Here is a 23756-nt window from a genome sequence, read left to right as displayed (position 1 = left end):
TGGTCTAAATGGCTTGAGTTTCAGGTGAGGTGTTTTTTGTGGAAATATATTACTCTTATTACATGCTAAAGTGTGTAATGAAATTATTTGTACGAACAGGATGAGTACGTGAAGATGACTGGCAAACACTTCGTATCGAATTTGAAAGCTGTGTCGTTTTGGTTTTCGATTGTGAGCATTTTTTTGACAATTTTTGCAACAGTTTTGGGTAATCTGAATCTTATACAAGACGGTATTGTTGGGCTCCTTTCCGATGGTGTGAACATGCTCTCAGCTCACATTATAGCAATTTATTGGTTCATGAATTACATGTATTCGAGGTCATGTGCCATGATCGTTATTTCATTGGCGAAAGTAAGTCGTTACACTGATACTGTTCAATTTTCTGAATAAATCAAGGAAATATAATTTTTTTTTTTTGGAGAGTTTTGAAGAATGGAAAGTAAGTTTGTGCCTCAAAAACTCTAATGATAGCGCACAAATTAACTCGAATCATATTTGAATTTCTAGAGAACACTGGAAGAAGGCACCAATTGGGGAAGATTAAATAACATCAACAATTTATGGATACTGTTGTGCGATTCAGTTGAAGAATTCAATGTCCTTCATGGTTCTGTATTTTTAGTATATACAGGCGGAGCTGTTCTAAGCACGATTCTGTTTGCTTACATTACTATGAATTATTCCAAGTTTTCAGATTCTTGGAATAAAGACACAGCGATCAGCGGTACGATAGTATCTGCTTCGATGATTTTAGTGATTTGTGAAATGGGATATTCGGTTTATAGACAGGTATAATACTGTTCGTATTCTTTTTAAAATTGGTACATTTTCTGGATTTGGTAATATGTCATGTATTTTTAAGGTGAATATCAACCACAGGCACATGTTACTGGAATACAATACAATCCACATGAAAGTTGATATGCTGCAATCTGTAAGTTTTGAAGTAGTACGTACAAAATTCGAACAGAGTAAAAAAATTGTCCAATTAACTAATTGATTTTCTTTTTACGCTCAGGTAGCGTTATTTTTGAACACCACATCTGTTGCGAATCCAAGAATTCATCTGAATGGATTTTTTGTACTTGATCGCGCTGTGTTTCCTACAGTAAATAATCAGTAGACTATAATTACTTAAATTAGGCATTAATTTCAGTGTAATTAATTTGCCTTCATGAATTGTTTCAGATTTTGGCAATTTGCATCAACTTATTAGTTATTTTGAGAGAGTTTAATTCAACTGAAAGAGGAACAGATTAACTAAGAAAACATTTCAACTCTAAAATGAAACTTTCGTTCTTTCAGATGTAAAACAGGAACATGAATGTAAAATAAAATTTACTAATGAGTTTTAAATAATGTACAATGAAATAGTTTTTGAACAGCAGTATGTAATGTAATGTACTTTTAATACGAGGGAGCTTCACTACAGGGGCCGCTTTGTGACCCCATCCTTGGCCCACGCCTTTTATTCGAACTGATCATTGAAGAGAGCTTGATAAATTCACAGAATTTTTCATATTGCTTCCAGATATCTCCATCAGAAGCCCTCAAAATCAAAATTGGCCTTTCACTAACTCTTCGTAGGCAACCTATTCTAAGTACAAGTATGCATGTTTGCCAACTCAGCGACTTGAAGGGGCTGAGTTATGCTCACGTAAAACAAATCAATTTTGCGAGGCAATTTTGACTTTGTATCGTTCAAGAGCCACAATGAATAAAAAAAAGTTGCTCTTTGCGACGCTAAAATTTAAATTTTTTGCCCAGAATGTGTTTATGTGGTCATTTTGGTTAATCATTATTCATTACAGTACAGTTGATCAGGCATACAACAACATATCTATCAGTAAAAAATTTACTTACTGAAGTATATCAATTTTGGATAATTTCTAAGCGAAAGCAATTTTTTTTTAATTCAGTACTTAGTTGATTATTTTTTCTATTTTTTTTTTTTTTTAATTTTTTTTATTGACAATCAAAAAAAAAGATCTCTTCACACAGTATACCTTGAAGAAAATTATCTTGATTAGTTGAAATTGAGTAATACCAATAAAAGAAGGATTTACCTAAATCCTAAAAAATCACTTTCAAAAAATCTGGAAAAAATGTTCACTTTTTAAAATTGGGCATTTACTAAACAGCATTAACATGAGTAAAACGGTCTTTATAAATTTTGGTCAATTTTTAAGAGAAAAAACTTTTTTCTAGATTTTTTTTTCTTAAAAATAAAAATAAAAAACTTGCACAATGCTTCTTTAAAAAAAAAAAAAAAAAAAACAACAAAAAGTTTGCACTTTCTAATGTCACGATCCCCACTTCTCTAACTTGATTAGTTACAAAATTCACTAAAGATTTAAAAAAAAAAAAACTGAAAAATGTTTAAAATTCATAGCAAAGTAATCTGTATAAGTAAAAATGTTATCTACTTACTTATAACAGCTTTTATGAATTTTGGCCGGTTTTGTCAGGAAGAAAAATTTTTCTACATTTTTTTAGAAGTGATTTTTAGAATTCAATTCCATTTAGGTATAACTTTTTATTCAATTCGGATAGAGGATTAAGGATTGCTTGTTGGCTTTCATCACATGAGAATTACTTCCAGAAATTTTAAATGGAATGTAGATACATCTTGCATAAATAAAAAATATGTATCAACGTTTCGAAAAATTATTTTATTGCTAGTTATCTAAAACGTATTATTAGGCAATAGGCACGTATTTTTTCAAGAACCAAAATTCGAATATTTTTCAAAATTCATGTGTTCTACTTTCGGTTGCATTAAATTGCCTCAAGATGATTAATAAGTTGATGGAAATTGCCAGAATCTGAAATAAAAAAAGGACAATTTCATTATTTCTAAATTAATAATAAGATTAGGTAGTTGTAAGGAGGAAACTTTTGCTTACTGTTGGAAACACTGCGCGATCAAGTGCAAAGAATCCATTCAAATGAATTTTTGGATCCACAACAGATGTCGTAGTCAAGAAAAGTGTTACCTGTAGAAATAAAAAATTTAAATTGACCCATTTACTTGAAATTTATACTCTGATTTGAACGAAGCCAAGCTAGATTGAAAGAGCATGTCTTGAAACTTCCGTAACCAAAATTTCGGACAACCAAAATAAATTTTTTGTATTTTTACCTATTAAATTTTTGAAAAAAAAAATCAAAAAAAAACAGTTTTAAAGGAAATTGTTGAACTTTTTTATTATAATATATATATATATTTTGAGCAAAATGAACGAATGTAAATATTAATTCCTTCAATTCGATTTCCAAACATCAGCAACTAGCAGTTTTGAACTATTCTGGAGTCTCTAACGATTTTTAAAATTCTCTCCAGAAATTTCAAATCACTCTGGACCGGTTAATTTTAGTAGGTGCTTATTGGACAAGTGGACACTCTATAAAAATTTAATTTTTTTCACATTTTTCTAGAATTTACAAATCAGTCAAAAACTCATTCTTGAACTCACACTTCTGGAATTTCGCGATGACCTCCAAGGTGGTCGATAAGGTGTCCAATAAGTACCGACCAAAGTTACTGGTGCTTAAATTCATTTTTGGCTTTTCCAGAGGCATTTGAAATTTTTGGAGAAAATTGAAAATTTGCTGGAGGCTCTAGAATGGTCCAAAACTGCCAGTTGTTGATGTGGGAGGGTTAAATTGAAGGAAATATTCACCTTGGTTCCCTTTCCTCCGAACAATTTACCTGTATTGCATAAAAAAGTTCAAAAATCATCCTTATAACAGCTGTTTAAAAAATTTTTAGATTTTCAAAACTTCGCAAAAAATGCAAGAATCAACTTCAGCTCCTGAAATTTTGATTACGGAGGTTTTAAAACATGCTCTTATCAAAAACTGTGGATTCAAAATATTGCTCGTCAGTTCGAAATATTCACTTCAAAACTTACAGACTGCAGCATATCAACATTCATATGGATTGTATTGTACTCCAATAACGTGTGCCTGTGGTTGATATTCACCTTAAAAACATTATCAAATGATACTATTCTGTTGAACTTTTAAAATGTCCAGGAAATCGTATTCATCGTAAAAGGAATACTATGAATTACCTGTTTATAAACCGAATATCCCATTTCACAAATCACCAAGATCATCAGACCACACACCATCGTACTATTGATGGTTGTGCCTTTACTCCAAGCATCTGAAAACTTGGAGTAATTCATGGAAATGTAAGCGAACAGAATCGTAGATACCACTACTCCTCCTATATATATTAAGAATATAGAGCCATGAAGGACATTGAATTCTTCGACTAAATCGCATAACAGTATCCATAAATTGTTGATGTTATTTAATCTGCTCCAGTCGGTGCCTTCTTCCAGTGTTTTCTAGAAATTCAGTTGTCATTCGAATTAGTCTACATGAATAGGTCATATTGGAAGAAAAAAATTTTGCTAATAGTGATTCAAATTGCAGATGTTAATTTCTTCTTCAAAGAACAATTTTTTACTTGCTCTCATTTTGAAATATCTTTTTTCCATTCCATAAAATTCTCCAAAAAAATATTCTCGCCTTAATTTCTTTGAAAAAATAAAACTAAACGATTGTTACGACTTACTTGTATCAATGAAATAATTGTCATGGCACACGATCTCGAATACATGTAATTCATGAACCAATACGATCCGATAATATAAGCTGAAATAATATTCACTGCTTCTGAAAGGAGTCCAACAACACCACCATCCCGTATAAGATACAGATTACCCATAATTGATGCGAGAATTGTCAAAAAAACGCTCATAATCGAAGACCAACACGACATAGCTTTCAAATTAGATACGTATTGTTTCTTATTCAAATTCGTGTACTCGTCCTGTTCGAAAATGACCAATTATCAGACATTATCGTGTTACAATTAGTGGAGTAGGTACACTTTCAAAAAATAAAACCACATCACCTGAAATTTCAGCCATTTATCCCAGTACTTTTCCATTTGTTTGCCTCGGCTCCATATCGTCCAAGGTATCATAAAGATGCTTATTTTTTCCAGATAACTGGGTATCAAGGCTATAAAAACTCTTATACTGAATCTCCGCCATAAATGATCAGTGATAAAATACGCCCTTTCCAAGGTGTATACCATATTAACAGCATAAAGACACAGAGTTATTACTAAGATGATTTTCGAGTTGAGAAAATTATCGTTGTGATCTGGTGTAACAAAGCAATTCAAAATTTACCATACAAGTGAGGAAATGAGAGCAATTTGAGTCTTCTTACATACCTTTAAAAGTAAATCTCATTGGAAGAATGGCATCCATTTTCATTAAATATAAAACTGGTTTCAATGTATCGACGTAGTCGTTTTTTATGGTATTTGGGTTCATTTTGTTTGATACAAATATAACTAAGTAAATTGAATACCATAATTTTAGATAGGCACGAGTGAGCTTTTTCCTGAATGAACGAACTGATAATAGGTATCGTTTAGCTAGTCGTGTTCCATTTTCATAATTGTAGGTTACCTATATCATAATGATTACTGTCCAGCCCATCTTTCGTACAAGCATATTGATTTTCACGACTGCAAATTTTTATTGCTGTTTACGTATTAGAGTAAATTAGATTAATACACGTGAATGATATTAAAATGAATAATAGGCACATATATGTTTTTTTAAAGACTGGTGAACTTTTTCGATATTTGATCTATCAATTGTGTGTAAGTACAGGTATCTGATTGTGTACAATTGAAAGGGTAGATATTTTTTTAAGAACACCCTCAACTGTCACGAACAACTCTTCTTATTTGTCTCCGCAAAAAAAAATCACGATCAAATCCAAAAATTGTAAAAATAACACGACAAAATGAGAAAATACACTTATCTGATTCAATAAAATTTCCCTTCAGGTTATGGTACCTAGTTCCATGCTAAAAGGCTCTCACGCAACTTTTTCCAAAAAAAAAATAATAATAAAAACAAATACATGACTTTGGCAACCAAAACAACGCGATAAAATAACCAAAAAAAGTAACCAAAAATGTTACAAAATTCCAACCAAAAAAAAAACATTTTAATGGTGAAAATTTTTTTTTAAAAAACTCGGATCAAGATTTTTAACAATTTGTTATAGTGAAATAGGGAGTTATCCGGTGAGATAGTAGATATCAGCATGATCTATCCCTGAAGTTGGCTAAGAAATATTCCCTAGGCAGCGAATATTTACTCATTGTCCCTAGTTAGCTCAGATAGGAGACTTCGGCACTATCCTACTCACTATAAGCACATTGTTCAGTTCTTCACCAAATAAAAACATATATTCATGCTAATCGATATGTTTATTGAATGATATACCAAACGAGTTTTATACAAAATAATAAAAAGATAATTAAAACTATTATTATGTAATTCAATACGAGTGCATACTCGTATTGAGTAAAGTTTAATCTACACGTAACCACATGAGTGTTAGCTCAAATGATTACGTGCTATCTTTGTTAACCTACACTAACTAAAACATGGTGAAATTATGTTTTTCGTCTGAGATAAAATAAGTATCTCCTATACAGCCACTAATACTAGGTGTATAATTACTCATTTTACTCATCTCAATTAATTATGATCCAACTATACCTAATTAATTACCTTACACTTACTTGGACACTATGCATTTTTCCTACCTCTTCTGATGCACTAACCAAAACTAGGTGCGTAGGTAGGAACGTCTATCTATAGGCTCCATGTATACGTATGAGAAATACTTTCGATATCTGGAAAATCGAAGTGTATTCAAACGAACCATATTTAATAATAATTAATTAAAACGTTCAGAGAAACACTAATTACCACGCTGAAGGTGGGTAAAACATAAAAAAGGACAAGCAGGGGAGAACCCCATTTGTTCTCACATATTTAGATTTAGATTTAGATAGATTTATTACATTTTTCTTTCATACAGTACAATCTTATAAATACATATACGACCCCACCAGTACCTTTCGGTGAGCGGGGGATCGGCTCTCTCAAAATTACACAGACATAAATAAAAATACAAAAGTAAGAAAATAATATAAATAAATGAAATAAAGAAACAAATAGATAGATAAGTAGATAAAAATTAACCAACACTCAGCCACTAGAAAATAGAAAAACCAGAGAGCGAACAATACCCTACAATCAATAATTTCAGACAACTTGCTGTAATAGCTCGGTACACCACAATAACATTCATTCATCTAGGATGGATAACACATATTCCTCAATCATTCTTTTGAAACCATTTACACTCGCGTTTTTACATTCCACTGGCAAACTGTTGTACAGATGGGTAGCAAAGTATCGAAAAACTGACCTAGACATTGACTTTCTCCAGCCAGGGAGCGGAACAACACCCGACGCAGCACGTCTAGTACATCCTCCCCCCACAGCATAGCCAAATGCGTCTTTATACCTGTTTGTGTCGATATAGTTAACACATCATCGTTTTGACGAGGAACAAGCTACCGCGGAGTTACGAGACCAAGTAAAGTTCGTGGCTCGCCAAAGCAAGTTTGCGCTTAGAAAATATTCATCAAAAGAATTGATCATTCGGCAAGAACGAATGATCTGATCGCATTATCATACGATAATTAGGGGGATCCTTCCAGTTATTTAGGGATCCTATGAGCTCACGTATAAGTTTAGAAGAATTTATTACGTTCCCTACTTACAGTATATGGAATAAAGCGCAGACTCTATTATAGAAACATATACAGAAGCTTCTCGTAAGGGTAAATTACGCGAATAATCACCTAAGCGGTGAGGGCAATCCTACTCCTCTCAAATTTTTACAAAAAGCAAGACTTCTTGGAAATTCTTGACAAGAAAAATGACACTTGGTGGCAATTTTCATTAAAAAAGTGATATTGTTTCATAACTTTTCATACTAGAAAGTGAGACTTATGACTATTTTGAGAAAAAAAATGAGAATTTTTTCCACCTATTTTAGAGAAAAGAAGAACTTTTTTACAATTTCCAGCGAAGTATCGAGTTTTAAGCGACTTCTGAAAACAAGCAAGACTTTGATTTTTGTCAGAAAGTGAGAAGTTGACAACTCTAGCAAAAAATATGAGGCTTTTTCATTTTTTCACAAAAAGAATGAAGCTTTTTCGAAATTTTTACCAAAAAAGTGATAGAAAAACACGAGTCTTTTATGCAATTTGGGGAATAGAGTGAGGCTTTTCCAAAATTTTCTTGAAAAATGAGATCTTCTTGAAATTTTTTCAAGAAAAACGAGACTTTTTGTCAATTTTTAACTAAAAGTATTGACGTTGACAATTTTTTCTTAAAAAGAAGGGGCTTTTTAGTAATTTCTAGAAAAAAGAGAAACTTTTGAGCAATTTTTGAAAAAAAAAAAATTGTAAAAATGAGTGAAAATTTTGTACGGGTTTTGCCAAAAAAGAGACTTTTTGCGATTTTAGGGCAAAAGCAAGGATTTGTCGATTTTATTTTCATAGAAGGCAGTTCATCAAATGTCAGCAAAAAAGTGAGGCTTATAGGAAATTTTTGATAAAAAGTAAACATTGTTTTTAAAAAAAGTGAGACTATTTGCAATTTTAGACAGAAAACGAGAGAGACAATTATCTTGATAAGAAGTTTTGGCAATTTCTGACAGAGAAGCGAGATGTTTGGGGCAATTTTCACTAATAAAACACAATTTTCAGGAATTTTTAGAAAGTAACGAGATACTCATATTATAATGATTTTTTTCTTTTTTCTTTTTTCTTTCTCAAAACGCCGTGCCAAGATTTTAAAAAATTAAATTTTTGAAATTTTTTTGAAAAGTAACTTTATAGTTATTCAAAAAGTAACCACGAATACTGCAACTTGATCTTGTACGTGGATTTTCTTCTCATTTCTTTAAAAATTTAGGCTCCAGAACGGTTCGAAACCATCACCAATCGACTCATTAGGTCGAAAATAGTAAAAACAAAATTTCCACTTTCTATGTCAATTTGCAGAATTTTTTTTCAATTTTTGGCTCAAACTTAAATTTTTTAAATTTGCCAAAAATTGAAGAATTAATTTCAGCCTCTTAATATGTATTTTGTCTTTTAATTCTTCTTTTTCGGGATCAAAAATGTTTGTGCCAGTTGGAATACATTTCTTGTAAGTAAATTTCCTGAAGGATGAAGAGACTTGTTAAAAATTTAAAATGCTGTAGGTAGAGGTTGTACATACAAATCAACAGTTTAGAGACGTATGGGCGAAAAAAATCCACAAATATTTAAATAAGTAGGTACCTCTTGAAATATCATATCTAATCAAATGACGTACTTAGGTGTATCTCCAACTTAAGCTAAGAGATTTTTTCATCTCGATGTTGGCGGAAGTGAGGTAAGTATGTAACTACTTAGTAACTACATAATAGGTATGTATTTAGCCTTCAAGTAAGGAATTATTTGAAGAAAAACTGAAATATGCAAGTAGTCTTTTTCTTATCTAATCTTGAACCCGGCTGATACCTACTTGCATTATGAAATTGTGCAATTCGTTTGATTTTTTTATGATATTTAATCTGAGTTACTTTGCCAGGTTGAGAAACATTTTCATTTTTTTTTTAAATCACGTGCTCGACTTATTAGGGAGAAACCTTCGTAAACGTTTTGAAAAATTCAATTTTGCAGTTGGCAACTTGAAAGTATTTCATCACCATGAAAACCAGTTTGAATCTTTAATGGTTTTCGTGCCTACTTTCTACACCGATATAACGTGCTTCATAAAAAAGAAAAATCATCGCTATCATGGCAGAAAAATTATCACAAATCTGCGCATCATTCAACATTAATCGCCGATTCAGAGTTAAATTCAAACTGAGTCAACAATATTTTGATACTAACTACGTTCAAACCATTTCGTCAAAAGCAAACACATTGAAAAAAAAAACGAGATTTTTTATGAATACACCTACAATGTCATAGAGATCAGAGCACAGAGTGATTTTCAATTTACACTCACTTTTCCCCAGTACATGATTACAAACTGACGCACGAGTACCTATTTATTCAAAAATGTTCGCTTTGGGTAGTTTTTTGATACTGGTGTCAATCCAAGTAAGTGAATACCTTTTACAAAAATCAATAGGTACTCGAGTCTCAAGTCAAATAATTATTTCGGATTTTTCAATTTTTTCAGTACGCAGTATCAGATGATTCGACATGTGCTCCAGTAAAACGTATTGAATCTATTCTCATATCAATTATGGACAAAAATTTCCAACACAAAGTACTCGTAATACCAATATACGTTTATTTTTTCAGCTGGACAACCTTTCGTTCTCCATGCCCAACCAGCAGATAAACAAAATATAGGTGATCAGTGTATCAAAGTGCCCGAATGTGATCAGAAATATCCGTACAGATTTCTGGATGGTAGATGCAACAATCTGAAGCATTTAACATGGGGTATGACCAATCACACCATAGTACGATTATTGCCAGCTGTTTATTCTACTAATGAGAGTAAGAATACGTCATCTTTTCACCATTTTTCATACCAACAAGCACGTTCTCGTACTTGAGATGGATATTTTCCAGTGACTGATTTTTTTTTTATGAATTGTAGAGGATCCTCCTGGTACACCGAGAGTTTCTGCAGTCGATGGTGCACCTTTACAAAGCACCAGAGTTATTTCGAATGATTTCTTCACCGATCATCATTTCCCCAGCAAGCAGTATACTTTGGCTTTCATGGTGATGAGTCAATTATTCACTCATGACGTTTTATCGCTGAAATTGAGAAATCCTCGTGAGTATGAAAAACATTGAGATGTCAATTTTGCAAATCGCTTATTTTTGAATAAACTAGCTGATCCATCTGTCGCTAGCAAAGGTCAAACAATATTCAAATTATATCATTTTTTTTAAATTTTACTTTCGAAAAAATTTCCATTTTTTAAAAGTTTTTCTATCGTAAAAATTTTGTATTTTTCAAATTTTACAAATTGTTGAAATAATTATATACCTACTACATAATTAGATAACTTTCAATTGAGGGGTGATTGTACTTAGATATGTATTATAGGATGTGGCTTATTTTGCAAAGTTTGAATTTCACACACCCCCCCCCCCCCCAGTCGTTACTTCGGGTAAAAAAATAATTCCCTTTTATTATTTTCCCTCTATTTGCAAAAAAGTGGTGTTGGACCCCCTCAAAGTTGAAATGAATAAAAAAAATTCAATTTGCGAAAATTTGCTGTTTCTGGGTTAGAATTTTTCTAAATACTTAATCCTATTTTCAAGAAAAAATGTTTCCCAGTCCTTCAAACTATAATGTGCCCCATAAGAAGCCCCTCGAAGTTGGAAAAATCACAAAAAATGAGAATAAATCAAAATAAGTACAAGGAAACATTTTTTCAAAATATCTCATTTCCACAATAGAATTGTTCTACATAACCCCATTTTTAAGAAAAAAGCTAAAAAAAATTGGGAAAAATAAAAAAATTTTAAAAATTGATGTCTATAGACATTTTTTGAAAATTTAAGATAACCACATTTTCAGGACCCCCTCCCCCTTGGTCCTCCAAATCATATTGGTTCCCCTGTATGAAACACCCTAAGTTGAAAAATATCAAAAAATATGTAAAATTTATATCAGTAGGTACAAATTATTTAAAAATTTGTCATTTCTGAGCAGAATACTTCTAGATGATTATTTTTTCAAGAAAAACATTTCCTCAGTCCCCCAATAATGTTGGCATCCTACATAAACACCTCCTAAGTTGAATAAAATGGAGGTAAAGTCTCCTCTGCGAGGAAAGTTTCAAGTCATCAATATGCTTTTTGCTTTAAACCTGAAAATGAAATCTGATTGATGGGGATTTTAAACAATTTTTTACAATATCTCAAAAGTCAGACAAAATATTGTAAAAATATTTTTTATTGATGAATTTTTTCCAAGTTTTTAAACAACTGATATAATATTGGGAACTCAGTCATTAAGTAAAAGTAATTTTTTATGCAAAATAAAAATCTGAAGATTTTAAAACCAACTTGAAAAAAATAAAAAAATAAAGTGGTCCCAATTAAAAAATTTTGATCAGAAATTGAAAGATTTCTAAATGGATATTGAAGGGAAACGTTTATCGAATAACTAATTGACCCTCCCTCAGTTCGTTTTTTAATTTTTTTTCGTGGTTTGAAAATTTTTTCTTCGCAAATATTTCGTATTAATTTAGCAAAAATATTGAAAGATATCATTCCTGAAACTGAAGAAATTTTTTGGAACGCAATGGTGCCAATTTTTTTGTAATTTTTGCCTATTTCAAAAAAATTGAAAAAGATAAAGCCAAAAACTTACAAAAATTTTTCGATCAAAATTTACCCAGTTTCAAGAACGATATCTTTCAATATTATTGTTAAATTAATCCGAAATATTTGCGAAGAAATAATTTTCAAAACACGAATTTATCCAAAAATGAGCTGTTTGAAAATTTTATATCGTTCAGTGGAAACCTAAAAGTGGTCTTGGATTTTGACGGCAAACATAGCATAGATCGAACAATATTTCCATTTGATTGAGACTGGGCCATTCTTTCCAAAACAGGTTGGGTAGCGACAGAAGCAAAAAAACAATGATTTTTTTCGAAAATGCTCCCTTTTTGGGGCCCCTTTTCTCCCCTCCAGGGTTGCCTTGGGGGCTAAAATTTTTTGTGTGTCACTTTCAACTCAAAATGAACGTCTCTACTGAATTCAGTCAAACTCAGCAGGTTTTTTTTGGCGATCCACCCTAATGAAGACGTTTGCATGATTTTTAAGCATTGACTGGATGTTGCCAAAATGGAGGAACTGTCAGAGTGCCTCAAGCCAACTGGGATCCGGGATGTTTGGGGATAGATATACCAAAAGATGATCGATATTATTCGCAATTTAACATACAGTGTAGTCAAGTGTTTCGAGCAGCGTTCTCATCTGATGACGGTTGTAAACTACCAGAAGTTGAACAAGTAGGTAATCGTTAATCATATTGGTTTTGCTGCCTCCAAATCTCACATCTGATTCATCATCAGGCAATCAGTGTAACATCATATTTTGATGGTTCGGTCGTATACGGTGCATCGGACGATATAGCAAAACTTCTGAGGTCACCAGACGATGGGAAACTAAAAACTGAAAAATCAAAAGATGGACGAGAATTTCTACCTCATACAGATCAGGCAAATACTCTCTGTTTTGTGGAAACTAACAAAGCTGGGTGCTTCCAGGGCTGTAAGTAAATTGACTTGGAACACGAATATGTTGGAATTCCCCTTCCCTAAACTTTTATGATTTTCCAGCTGATTTCCGAGCCAATCAGCACGCTCAGTTGTCGGCAATACAAATAGTACTTCTAAGAGTACATAATAAACTATGCGACGAACTGAAAAAAATTAATGAGAAAAATCCAGAATGGCAAAAGAGTGAGAAACTGTATCAAGAAGCGAAGAAAATTCTAACTGCCATGTTACAACGTACGATATTTGGCAGATTTAGCGAAATTTTATTCGGTAAGATAATTGAAATTCGCCAAAAAAAAATACTGTAAACGCAGCATTAATAATTAGTAAATTATACTTTGTTTAGGACCGGAATGTGCCAAATCTTACGGATTTACTGAATGTGAAGGTAAAGAATACGCGAGCGGTTATGATGCTGAAATAAATGCGGGAACAACGGCTGAATTTGAACACGTTGCATTCAGAGCTTTCCATAGTTTGGTAGAAGGAAACTTGAAGTACAATGGGGAATTTTACTAAATGGGCAATAGGGTTCGATGATTCTCTCGAGCTAATTTCCATAATCTATTCGCAGACTTTACGATGACGATAGAAAAGAAGTCGGGACATTCCGTTTTAGCGACTGGTTCAATAATCCTACTTTTGTAAAAGAACCTGGAAATCTGGACAAAATATTGATCGGTATGGTTACTCAACCAATGGAAGGTTTTGATCGATTCTACACTACAGCGGTGAGTATTTCAGATTACTCAACACATCGAAGCTACAACATTACGACTCGAAATTTATTTCATTAGATCACTCAAGAATTCTTCAAACAAATCAACCAAAATAAATTTGGCTCAGATTTAGCAGCGATAGATATGGAAAGAGGAAGAGATTGTGGTGTATCTCCTTACATAACTTATGCCACTTTAGCTGGTTGGCCAGTTGCCAAGAGTTTCGACGATTTGGCAGATCGAATGGAACCTAATGTAGGTACTTACTTACAAAATTAGGTAGGTACTCGATCATATAGAAACTTACTCACCTTTGAAATCGTCAACAGATGATCGATCGTCTTAAAAAGGCGTATAAAACAGTCGCTGATGTGGACGCAATAGCAGGAGCCATTTTAGAAAAACCTTTTGGAAAGTCGATGATTGGCAAAACATTGCATTATGTGATAGCTGAACAATTCAGGAGATATAAATTTGGTGATGCTTTCTTCTATTCTTTCGAAGGGAGAGGACAATTCACCAAAGGTAAAGTATCTACTCGTATACTTAACTAGGGGGCTACGCCCCCTGAGCCGCTTCGCGGCTCCAACCCCCGGCTCGCGCCCTCGCTCCGCTCGGGCTGCTCGCATGATCCTCGCTTCGCTCGGTCTTTGCCCCTTCCTTTCACTCCACAGCTCGCGCCCTCGCTTCGCTCGGGCCGCTTGCCTGATCTTCACATTACTCAAACCTCTTACTCTTGTTTTCCTACAATCATTGAATGAAAGAACCTTCAAGAAGTGAGTTTTTTGGATTTTTAACCCGGGTCCGTCATTTCAAAAAATTTGAAAAAAAATACTTTGGTTTAAGCGTAACATTTTCCCAAAAAAAATTTACATAGCAGTCATAGCACTACTTTCAGGTTTAAAGTAGGTACAAATAGCAGTTTGAAATTATTTTTTTTTGAGCTTTTTGGACAGCATACAGTCCATGAGTTTTTTTTTAATCTAGGGATTTACCTTCCCAAAAAAATTATAATATTATTTCCCTTAGGTTTTCCATTTTTTTTGAAATTGAAATTACGAAAAAAGTACATAGGTACCTGTTAGAAAAACAATTTTTTTAATTTTTTTTTTTAGAAAAAAGCGAGGAAAAAATGAAAATCACAACTGCTGATTTTAAAATGTTGGTAAAGCCACTCAAAATCTTTTCACTTTTTCCTACATTTTTTTCACATTTTGAAAATCTTTCAACTTATGTTTTTTCCTATGTCACAAGTTCCCAGGATACTTAGGTATCCCATCACAGAATTATTCACTTATCATAACAGGGATACCCTTTAATGATTTTTTTTTGCATGATAACTAAAAATCTATTTCAACATGAATAAAATTTCAAAAATTGTTTTTCCAAGTTCATCTTAAAAGGCAGACAAAATATTGTAAAATCTGATTACCTAATATCTCTATTCTATCCTTTCTGTGTTTCATAACTCACCACCTCCCTCCCACCTTCACTACCAAATGTAAATTCGGATTTACTGAAGCATACAATGTACCTACATATATGCATGTAGGCCCATGTGATCTGGTTTTTGTAGAAATTGTGTACAATAAGGCTGTGTTTATTGTCTTATTCATAGATTTACGCACGTGTCTGGTGTTGTGGAGTGTTTTAAAAGGCAAAAAAACTATTGTATTGTAAAGTGATTTAAATGTAGGGTGAAGAGGAAGAGGCGAGTTTCTGTATTGTTGTAAGCTACCACTGTCAGGTATTTCGCGAGAAACGCCACAAAAGACTCGCCAACCAAACCTGTTTCAGTGCATGATGACGTGTTAAACATCCCTAAACCTACCATAACGTCGCTTCACTAGATTCGGCTACATAAGTTCTCAACTTTCAACTCGCTCTAGAAGCTTTCCTAATTAACTTTTCGAAGTTTTTAGATTTTTCCTGATAACCTGTTATCCACACCTTTCCACATCCCAAGTTTGAGCTTTCTAGCTATCATAGTTTCTCTAATAATTTCTATCACCCAGTAAGTAAGTAACATTCGGCGATATATATATTGATTAGGTAATAAAGATACTCCCTAATGTGCATTCCTGTTATATGAGAGGAAACGTGTGTTTTAGATCAATTGGAAGCAATAAGAAGGACCTCTCTGTCACTTATAATTTGCTGGGGTAGCGATGGAATCAAACACATGCAAAAAGACGCCTACACTATACCTGGACAAGAGTAAGAGTTGCACCTTTTTTCAGAACATATGTATTTCCAGACAGGGATACTTATACTTATTAATTATGATCGAATTTTATCAATTTTAGACCTCTGCTGGAATGCAGTAAGATTGTAGACTACTTTGTCAAAGATTTGTGGGCGCATTGGGCGGAAACCCCGGCTCACTGAAAAATTCATCCACCTGCTTTAAGAATATACCCGGATAATTTTATGAATTGCGAATTATTCTATGTTAAATATATATTTTCTTATTAGGAGCATTATTATTCGGCAGCCCAAGTTTTATTTTTACGAACGAAGAAGGTATCTCAACTCGTATAGAAATTTTTAAACTGGACAAAACTTTGTCAGAAGAGCATGTAAAAATACAGTAGGTATATCAACGGTCAAAATTTCTGGTATTGAAGTGAATTTTTCTATTTCTTATGAATTTTTGAAAATCAAATTAGGGTCGAAGATGAGAAAAAATTAAAATTTCATCAAATTGGCCTAGAAAGCTGAAATTTGGAATAAACCCCATTTTTGATCTGATTTTAAACTTGAAATTTCCTCAACATTTCACCAAACGAAATTGGGAATCCGAAATTTTATTCTGCATCTTCATTTCAACATGCTGAGTCGACTGAAGTATTCAAATCTTTGTGAAGTTTTCAGTAACTGTTTGAAAATCTCAGTTTTCCAAAAAAAATAATAAAAAAACGCCAGAAGTAAAGTCTGTTTCAAATTAACTTTGAGCACATACATGTTTGATTTTGCTGCTTCTTGGCGATCCATTCAACAGATTACCCTACATTTTTCCAAAATCGATGCGTTTCATTTTGGAATCATTTCTTTTCAGCATTTCAAAAATACAACGTACGGAAGAAAATATCATTAGGCAGATTGCTACCATACAAATCTAATTTGAAAAAATGTAATCATGTTTTTCAAGAGTCACTGACTCCTGTTTAGATACTAGAAACCGGTTTCAAAAATGACTATCTGGTAAAATCAATTTCTCTTAAGGTCATTGACCCGTCCGTTTGGCTTCTCAAGGTCGTATGTCTGCCTCTCTGGCCTATCAAGGTCATTGACCCGCCAGTATAGCTGCTCAAGGTTGTAGTTGTCTTCCTATCTGATCTCTTAAGGTCATTAAACCGCATGTCTGATTTCTCAAGATCGTATATCTGACAATTTAAGGTTACTGACCCGCATGTTTGGCTTCTCAAGGTCGTATGTCTTCCTGTCTGGCCTATCAATGTCATTGACCTGTCCGTCTGGCTTTTCAAGGTCGTCTGTTTACAGCTTTGATCTATCAAGGTCATTGAACCGTCAAAAAGGCTTATCAAGGTTTCATGTCTGCTTGTCTGACCTCTCAAGGTCGCTGACCTTCCTGTGCAGCTTCTCATGGTTAACTATCTGCCTGCCTTGCCCTCCTTTAGGATGTCTGTCCACCTGTCTGACCTCATAAGGTCATTGACCCGTCTCTCAAAAATATTTATCCAATTTCAAAAATTATACTGTTAACATTTTAGCAAAATAGATTCGAAATACATATTTGAGAAGATAAACTTTTTGAAAAACTAATAACGTCAAGTGTCTACCTCCGATTTATACAGAACCATGATTTTTCTAAAGAGCATAATCTGGAACTCCCATAACCAAAATTTCAGCTGTCTTAATCGACTTTCTGATTGTTGGTGAATTTTTAAAAATCCAAGCTGACCATTTTCGTCGATTTAAGGTACCTATGCATTTTTCAAAAAACCAAAATATATTTTTTATCCTGAAAATGATATCAACTATACTCTAAACCAAATTCTCACAATTTCCGGTCATTCTAAAGCCTCCAGCACGATTTTGGATTTCTAATTAATTTTTTAATTTCTCCAGAAGTCATAAAACTTTTAGGCAACTAGTTAAATATCAAGTTTATGGCTTACTTATTCTTGACCTGTAACAATTTTATGCATATTATATGAGCTGATTTCTAGAGGAACATTACTTCAAATAAGTTCTTTTGAACAGAAAAAAAAACAAAAAATCAAGAATCAAGAATTTTATTTTTATGGGAGAATTTTTTGACATTTGCGCAACTGTCTGTAGGTACTCGTATTTTGCTTAAAACCACCCCCCCCCCCCGCCAAATGTAATTATTCCGAAAAATCCTGGAGTTTTCAGCGTTATTTTAGATTCATCCAGAATTTAAAAAAAAAAAATTAAAGGCACCAAATCAATTTATGCAGCTGAAAGTCGAGTTGTGACTTTTTCTCAACCTATTCAACGATTCAATTCATATTTGGGTAAATTTCGGGCAGACATTTCGAGAGTGTTTTTTTTTTACCAGTACTTTTGATTATCCGTATTTTTCACAAGTATAACGGCCAAAAAAAACACTCGAAGCGTCCACCTGAAAATTAGCTCAACTGTAGATAAACTCGTTCGGCTATTGGCGAATAATCCACGACCACACAACTCGATTTTTAACTGCCCAAATCGATTTCCATACTTTGAGGAAAATTCAAAAATTTTGAACATATAGGAAATGATGCTGGATGCTTCAGACTGCCCTGAAATGGGGAACTTTGATTCAGAGGAGCTCATAAGTTTTAGTTTTGAGACTGTTTTTTGTCACATATTTAAAAAAAAAGACATAAATCGCCAAAAATGGTTAATTTTTAATTTTTTTTCAAAATTGTCAAAAATCAAAAAACTAATTTGGGCGCCTGAAATTTTGGCTAGGGGGGGGGATTTAGACCATGCTTTTCTCAAAAATCACAGTCCTTATTAAAACCGAAGATGGGTATGTTGAGACGTTCTCTTTTCTGCTCTACCTCTATTAATCTTAAAATAAAAGCTATGGGGCTAAAATTTGGTTTTAAACTTTGAGAGTTCATTTACGCAGAAAACTTCAAACTCGTTCGTGATCAAACACGTTGACTATTTATGTAAGTAAGTACCTAGCTTGTCATTTTCATCCTACTAACCTTGTATTTAGACAAATTCAAAATCAAATGACATAAAATATGCCAAATAGAAATGACAGCGTCTTGAGAATAAAATATCTATACTTCGTTGAAAGTCATAATTTGTTACGTAGGTAATCAATTTTCGAAACAACTTAACAGTACATAGGCAAATTGTAATCTACCAAAATGCAGTTCTTTCACAAATTATGTGACATGAGCGTTGGAATAGGTACCTAAGGTTCATTTCAAGGTTATAGTATGCAAGTATGTACCCATAGTGTGTTATGAGCCTACAAAACTAACATATCATCAGTTTCGATGACTAAAATCAAATATCATTCAGGTAAATGTGAAGAGGTATATTTGAAAAAAAGGTTACCGAGCTAACATATAATTTCGTCTACTACAACTTTCAAACAATTGAACATTCGATATTAAGCTATTTTTAACACGACTGCATGTCATAGTTATTGGACTCGTAATTATACCTACACTTTTTACAGTGTGTAATTTCAAAGTGATTGTATCTGTGGAAGTGAAAGGGTAAATTTTTTTAAATTCTAAAATGTACTTCGTAACCTTGTTCATTTTGATAATTTCAATTCAGGTATGTATTTAATAAACTATAGTAATTCCACGTTATACGATAGACATCATTCAAATTGAATTCGATCGAATTTTCAACTTGTACTTTTAAATCGAAGTCATGGAAAACAAGCAAGCAGACGTAAAAATTTAAGCTATGTACTACTTGATAAAAAATATCGTTCAATTGCAGTTGGGATCAGGCCAAAACACATGCCCTTCAGATTCCCTCAGCTCATTTCATTCGCAACCTGAATCATGTGCTTTCTGTGCTTCAGTAGAAAGTAAGTAGGTAGTAATTCAATTACCTAATCAAAACCCCCAAATACCAAGATAATCGATATTTCGATCAAAGTTCGATCAAATATTAAATTAGTCTAGCAAATAAGCAAGAAAAAAAATTAACAATAATTTGAAATTTACACAGAAGGAAAACCTATCGTTATCGGTGCTCAATCAACAGAAAAACAGAACATAGGCGACCAGTGTTTCTCGCAGCCAATAGAATGCAATCCCGAGTATAAATATAGATATCCTGACGGTAGATGCAATAATCTGAAACATTTATCATGGGGTATGACAAATCATACCATAGTACGTCTGCAACCTGCTGCATATTCCACCAATCCCAGTTAGCAACGTCATTATTTTTTTCTCCACATATTTGTGAAATCTCGATCACTAATATTGATATTTTTCGCAGATGATCCGCCAGGATCTCAGCGTGTCTCAGCTTCAGATAATGTATCTCCATTAACGAGTCCTAGAGTAATTTCGAATAGATTTTTTCCAGATATTCGATCTTCGAGCCCAAAATTTACAATGGCTTTTATGACATTGAGTCAGTTTATGACTCACGATGTACTTTCGCGAAAATTGAGAGAGCCTCGTAAGCAATTAGAGGTCTTAAAAATAAAATAATAAGGATTCGAAATAATACTTATCTCGTTCAAATGTCATAATATTTCAGCGCCAGATGGGTGTTGTAAGAATGGCACTATGAAGGTGCCTCCAAACCAATGGAATTCCGGATGCTTATCGATGGATATACCTGAAGATGATCCTTACTATAACCAACACGAACAGATATGTTATCAGCTTCCCCGAGCTCAATTTTCTACTGATATGGGCTGCAAATTATGCAAAATTGAACAAGTAGGTATTCGACAGTATAATTTTTTCAAACCGACGTTTCCAATCAACTCGTATTATCCATTTCATGCATTTAATAGCTCAATAATGTAAATTCTTACGTGGACGCTTCTGCTTTATACGGAAATTCGGATGAAATTTCAAAAAAACTCAGATCAGAATTCAAAGATGGAAAACTCAAATTCGAAACTATTCCGGATGGTCGAGTATTTTTACCATGTTTAGATAAACCAAACCCATTATGTTTCTTAGACTCTAACAAAGCAGGATGTTTCAAATCGAGTGAGTATTTTGCAGCATAAAATAAACTACAAATTTTCAGAACGCTTCATTATTAAGTATATGCATTTGAGCAATATTTTTAATCCATCAGCTGACTTTGGAGTAAATCAAAACATCCAGTTTATGGCACTTCATGTTGTACTTTTGAGAGTACATAACAAACTTTGCGACGAGTTGAAAAAAATAAATGCTCAGATACCCGAATGGCAAACAGATGAGAAACTTTATCAAGAAGCCAAGAGAATCCTCAGTGCTATATTGCAACATATAATGTTTGGACGTATTTCTGAAATTATATTCGGTAAGTATTTGGAGAAGAAAATCAACATTTGAAACCTCTTGTTGAAATAGGTGATGGTGATCTTCAACATGAAAATTAATTACAGGTAAAGAATGCGCAAAAATTTACGGTTTCAGTGAACCGAATGGTGAAAATTATTTTTCCGGTTATGACCAGGAGATAAATGTTCAAACAACTGCTGAATTTCAACACGTGGCATTCAAAACATTTCATGGATTAGTTGAAGGAAATCTGCTGTAAATATAATTCAATTGTTTTCTCTCAAAGGCCTGGTAATATGAGAAGGAAAGATGCTCACGACACTGACAAGGAAGGAATCCCAATTGGCAGAAACATTTTTGAACCAGACAAAGCTATAATTTGAAAAAACATACAACAATAAAAAAAATATGTCCTCAGGCAAAATTCGAGGTGCTAAATTGCATTTTTGGATTTTTGGTGAATTTTTTAAAATCGAGTTTGGTCCAAAAATATAAAAAAAAATCAGAATTTTACCAAATTGAAAATTTCGACTCACTGAACTTTTGGGAATTAAAATTTCAGAAAAATTTTACCTAACAAATTCATACCCTAATTTCAACATGCTGAGTCGATTGGAGGTGGTTCCAAGTCATTCTGGAGCCTCTAGCCATATTTTGGAAATTCCAGGTTTTTAAACAAAGCCATAAAACTGTCCAAATCAAGTCACAACAGATGAAAAGTAACTTTATGCGATCAAAAAAGTCTCTTATAGCCTATAATTTTGTTCACAGATTATACAACGATGACAGAGAAATAGTAGGTCAAATCAATTTCAGCGACTGGTATAACAATCCTACTTTTCTCAAGCAACCCGGAAATTTAGATAAAATATTAATCGGTCTGATTACTCAACCTTTGAGAAATTTCAACAGATTCTACACAAAAGCTGTAAGTAAACCATCGTCCAAATTAACGCTTCATTTGAAATAATACCTGAAAACTCATCACCACAATTTTAATTACCTACTCAGCTGACAAATGAATTTTTCAAACAACTAAATCATAATAAATATGGAGCTGACTTAGCCGCTATAGATATCCTCAGATCGAGAGACTGTGGAATTCAACCATACATCTACTTTTCCATCCTAGCAGGCTACCCAATTGCTAAAGATTTTCAAGACCTGTCTGATCGAATTGAGCCAAAAGTACATACATTAATTTTGCAATTCAAACCTGCTATAAGTAATTAATTAAGCCACTTACCTGCTCAACAGCTAATTGAACAACTAAGAAAAACATACAAGTCGGTAGCCGACATCGATGCTATAGTAGGTGTTATGTTGGAAGCCCCTTTTGGAGATTCTTTAGTTGGAAAAACATTACATTACGTGATTGCTGAACAATTCAGGAGGTATAAATTCGGCGATTCATTTTTCTACTCGTTTGAAGGTAGAGGGCAATTTACACCAGGTAAAAACCAAAACTGATGAGTAATAATACTGTTGGAAATTTTTCTCAAAAGAACCAGAGGTAGAAACAGAATTTTCATTAATGGTTTTCGTTTTTGTGTCTTTTCAAGGGCAACTGGAAACCATAAGGTCATCTTCGTTGGCGTTTTTAATATGCTATGGCAGCGATAATATTCAACATGTGCAAAAAGATGCGTTTACTTTATCTGGAGACGGGTAGGCATAGGCAATAATAATTACAGAAAAATCACAACCAAAAAAAAACAATATGAGCGGGAACTGACATAATTTGTATTTCATTGCAGACCTCTGGAAGACTGCAGTAAAATAGTGGATGATTTTATCAAGCAAATTAGGATGAATTGGATGGAAAAGAGCAACTAATATGTCACAAAAATATAAGAATCTCGTCTAAAATATTCAGTCTCCTTTATTTCTGAATTTCATAGCTAGAAAGAACCAGTTCTTTAGTCAAAAATAGTGGTGAAATGACATCAAAACAACAAAAAATTCATCATCTTTATTTACTGCTCCAGTACATAAAGTACTTTTACAAACTTAGCTACCTATATTATATTTTATAATAATGAGTCTTGTATTAATAATTAGGTATAAATCTTCTGTTCTCGGTAGGTAAAAGAATATTATCTAAGTTTCATAATTTTTACACAAATTACAATACCTATTATGTATTCATACTTAAAATTAGAGCATGAGTATACATGATCAGCTATACATTTAATTCTCAGTGTATTTGTTTAGCACAAGGGAGTAAGACATTTTTGAAAATTTTTGATGTTATTGGGTAAAAAAGCTACATTTTCTTAGCAGAGCTGCTTTGACCTTTGCCCAGCCTGTGACAGGAGTTGGAATTCACCATTAACCA

At 33.1% G+C, this 23756-nt stretch overlaps 3 protein-coding genes across 4 annotated transcripts; 2 read left to right on the top strand and 1 right to left on the bottom strand.

The window, feature by feature from the left end:
• Positions 1–2686: 2686 nt before the first annotated feature.
• LOC135844470 (uncharacterized) lies at positions 2687–5183 on the bottom strand. The gene is made up of 5 exons (XM_065362686.1): positions 4592–5183; positions 4080–4361; positions 3918–3989; positions 2910–2999; positions 2687–2828 (listed from the first exon to the last, which is right to left on the bottom strand). Exons 1-5 carry the CDS (start codon positions 4796–4798, stop codon positions 2751–2753), a joined length of 729 nt encoding a protein of 242 aa, XP_065218758.1. The 5' UTR covers positions 4799–5183; the 3' UTR covers positions 2687–2750.
• A 4744-nt stretch (positions 5184–9927) lies between these two features.
• Positions 9928–16426, top strand: LOC135845310 (chorion peroxidase-like). Its single transcript, XM_065363795.1, has 13 exons — positions 9928–10069; positions 10152–10191; positions 10277–10477; positions 10581–10763; positions 12773–12960; positions 13024–13222; positions 13291–13500; positions 13577–13727; positions 13805–13961; positions 14028–14204; positions 14279–14474; positions 16061–16166; positions 16256–16426. Exons 1-13 carry the CDS (start codon positions 10028–10030, stop codon positions 16335–16337), a joined length of 1932 nt encoding a protein of 643 aa, XP_065219867.1. The 5' UTR covers positions 9928–10027; the 3' UTR covers positions 16338–16426.
• Positions 16427–19371: 2945 nt separating this feature from the next.
• Positions 19372–23289, top strand: LOC135843337 (peroxidase-like). 2 transcript variants are annotated; one of them, XM_065361181.1, is made up of 14 exons: positions 19372–19460; positions 19621–19724; positions 19896–19986; positions 20130–20333; positions 20406–20591; positions 20673–20857; positions 20935–21136; positions 21228–21437; positions 21523–21673; positions 22190–22346; positions 22430–22606; positions 22676–22871; positions 22981–23086; positions 23176–23289. In XM_065361181.1, exons 2-14 carry the CDS (start codon positions 19683–19685, stop codon positions 23252–23254), a joined length of 1986 nt encoding a protein of 661 aa, XP_065217253.1. In that variant the 5' UTR covers positions 19372–19460; positions 19621–19682; the 3' UTR covers positions 23255–23289. The 2 variants fall into 2 exon arrangements, with proteins under 2 accessions (XP_065217253.1, XP_065217252.1); XM_065361180.1 differs by having other exon boundaries at positions 19382–19724.
• Positions 23290–23756: the final 467 nt, after the last annotated feature.

Source organism: Planococcus citri, chromosome 4 (genome assembly GCF_950023065.1).
Source record: "Planococcus citri chromosome 4, ihPlaCitr1.1, whole genome shotgun sequence".
Taxonomy (NCBI): domain Eukaryota; kingdom Metazoa; phylum Arthropoda; class Insecta; order Hemiptera; family Pseudococcidae; genus Planococcus; species Planococcus citri.
This window is presented reverse-complemented; position numbering and strand designations above follow the sequence as displayed.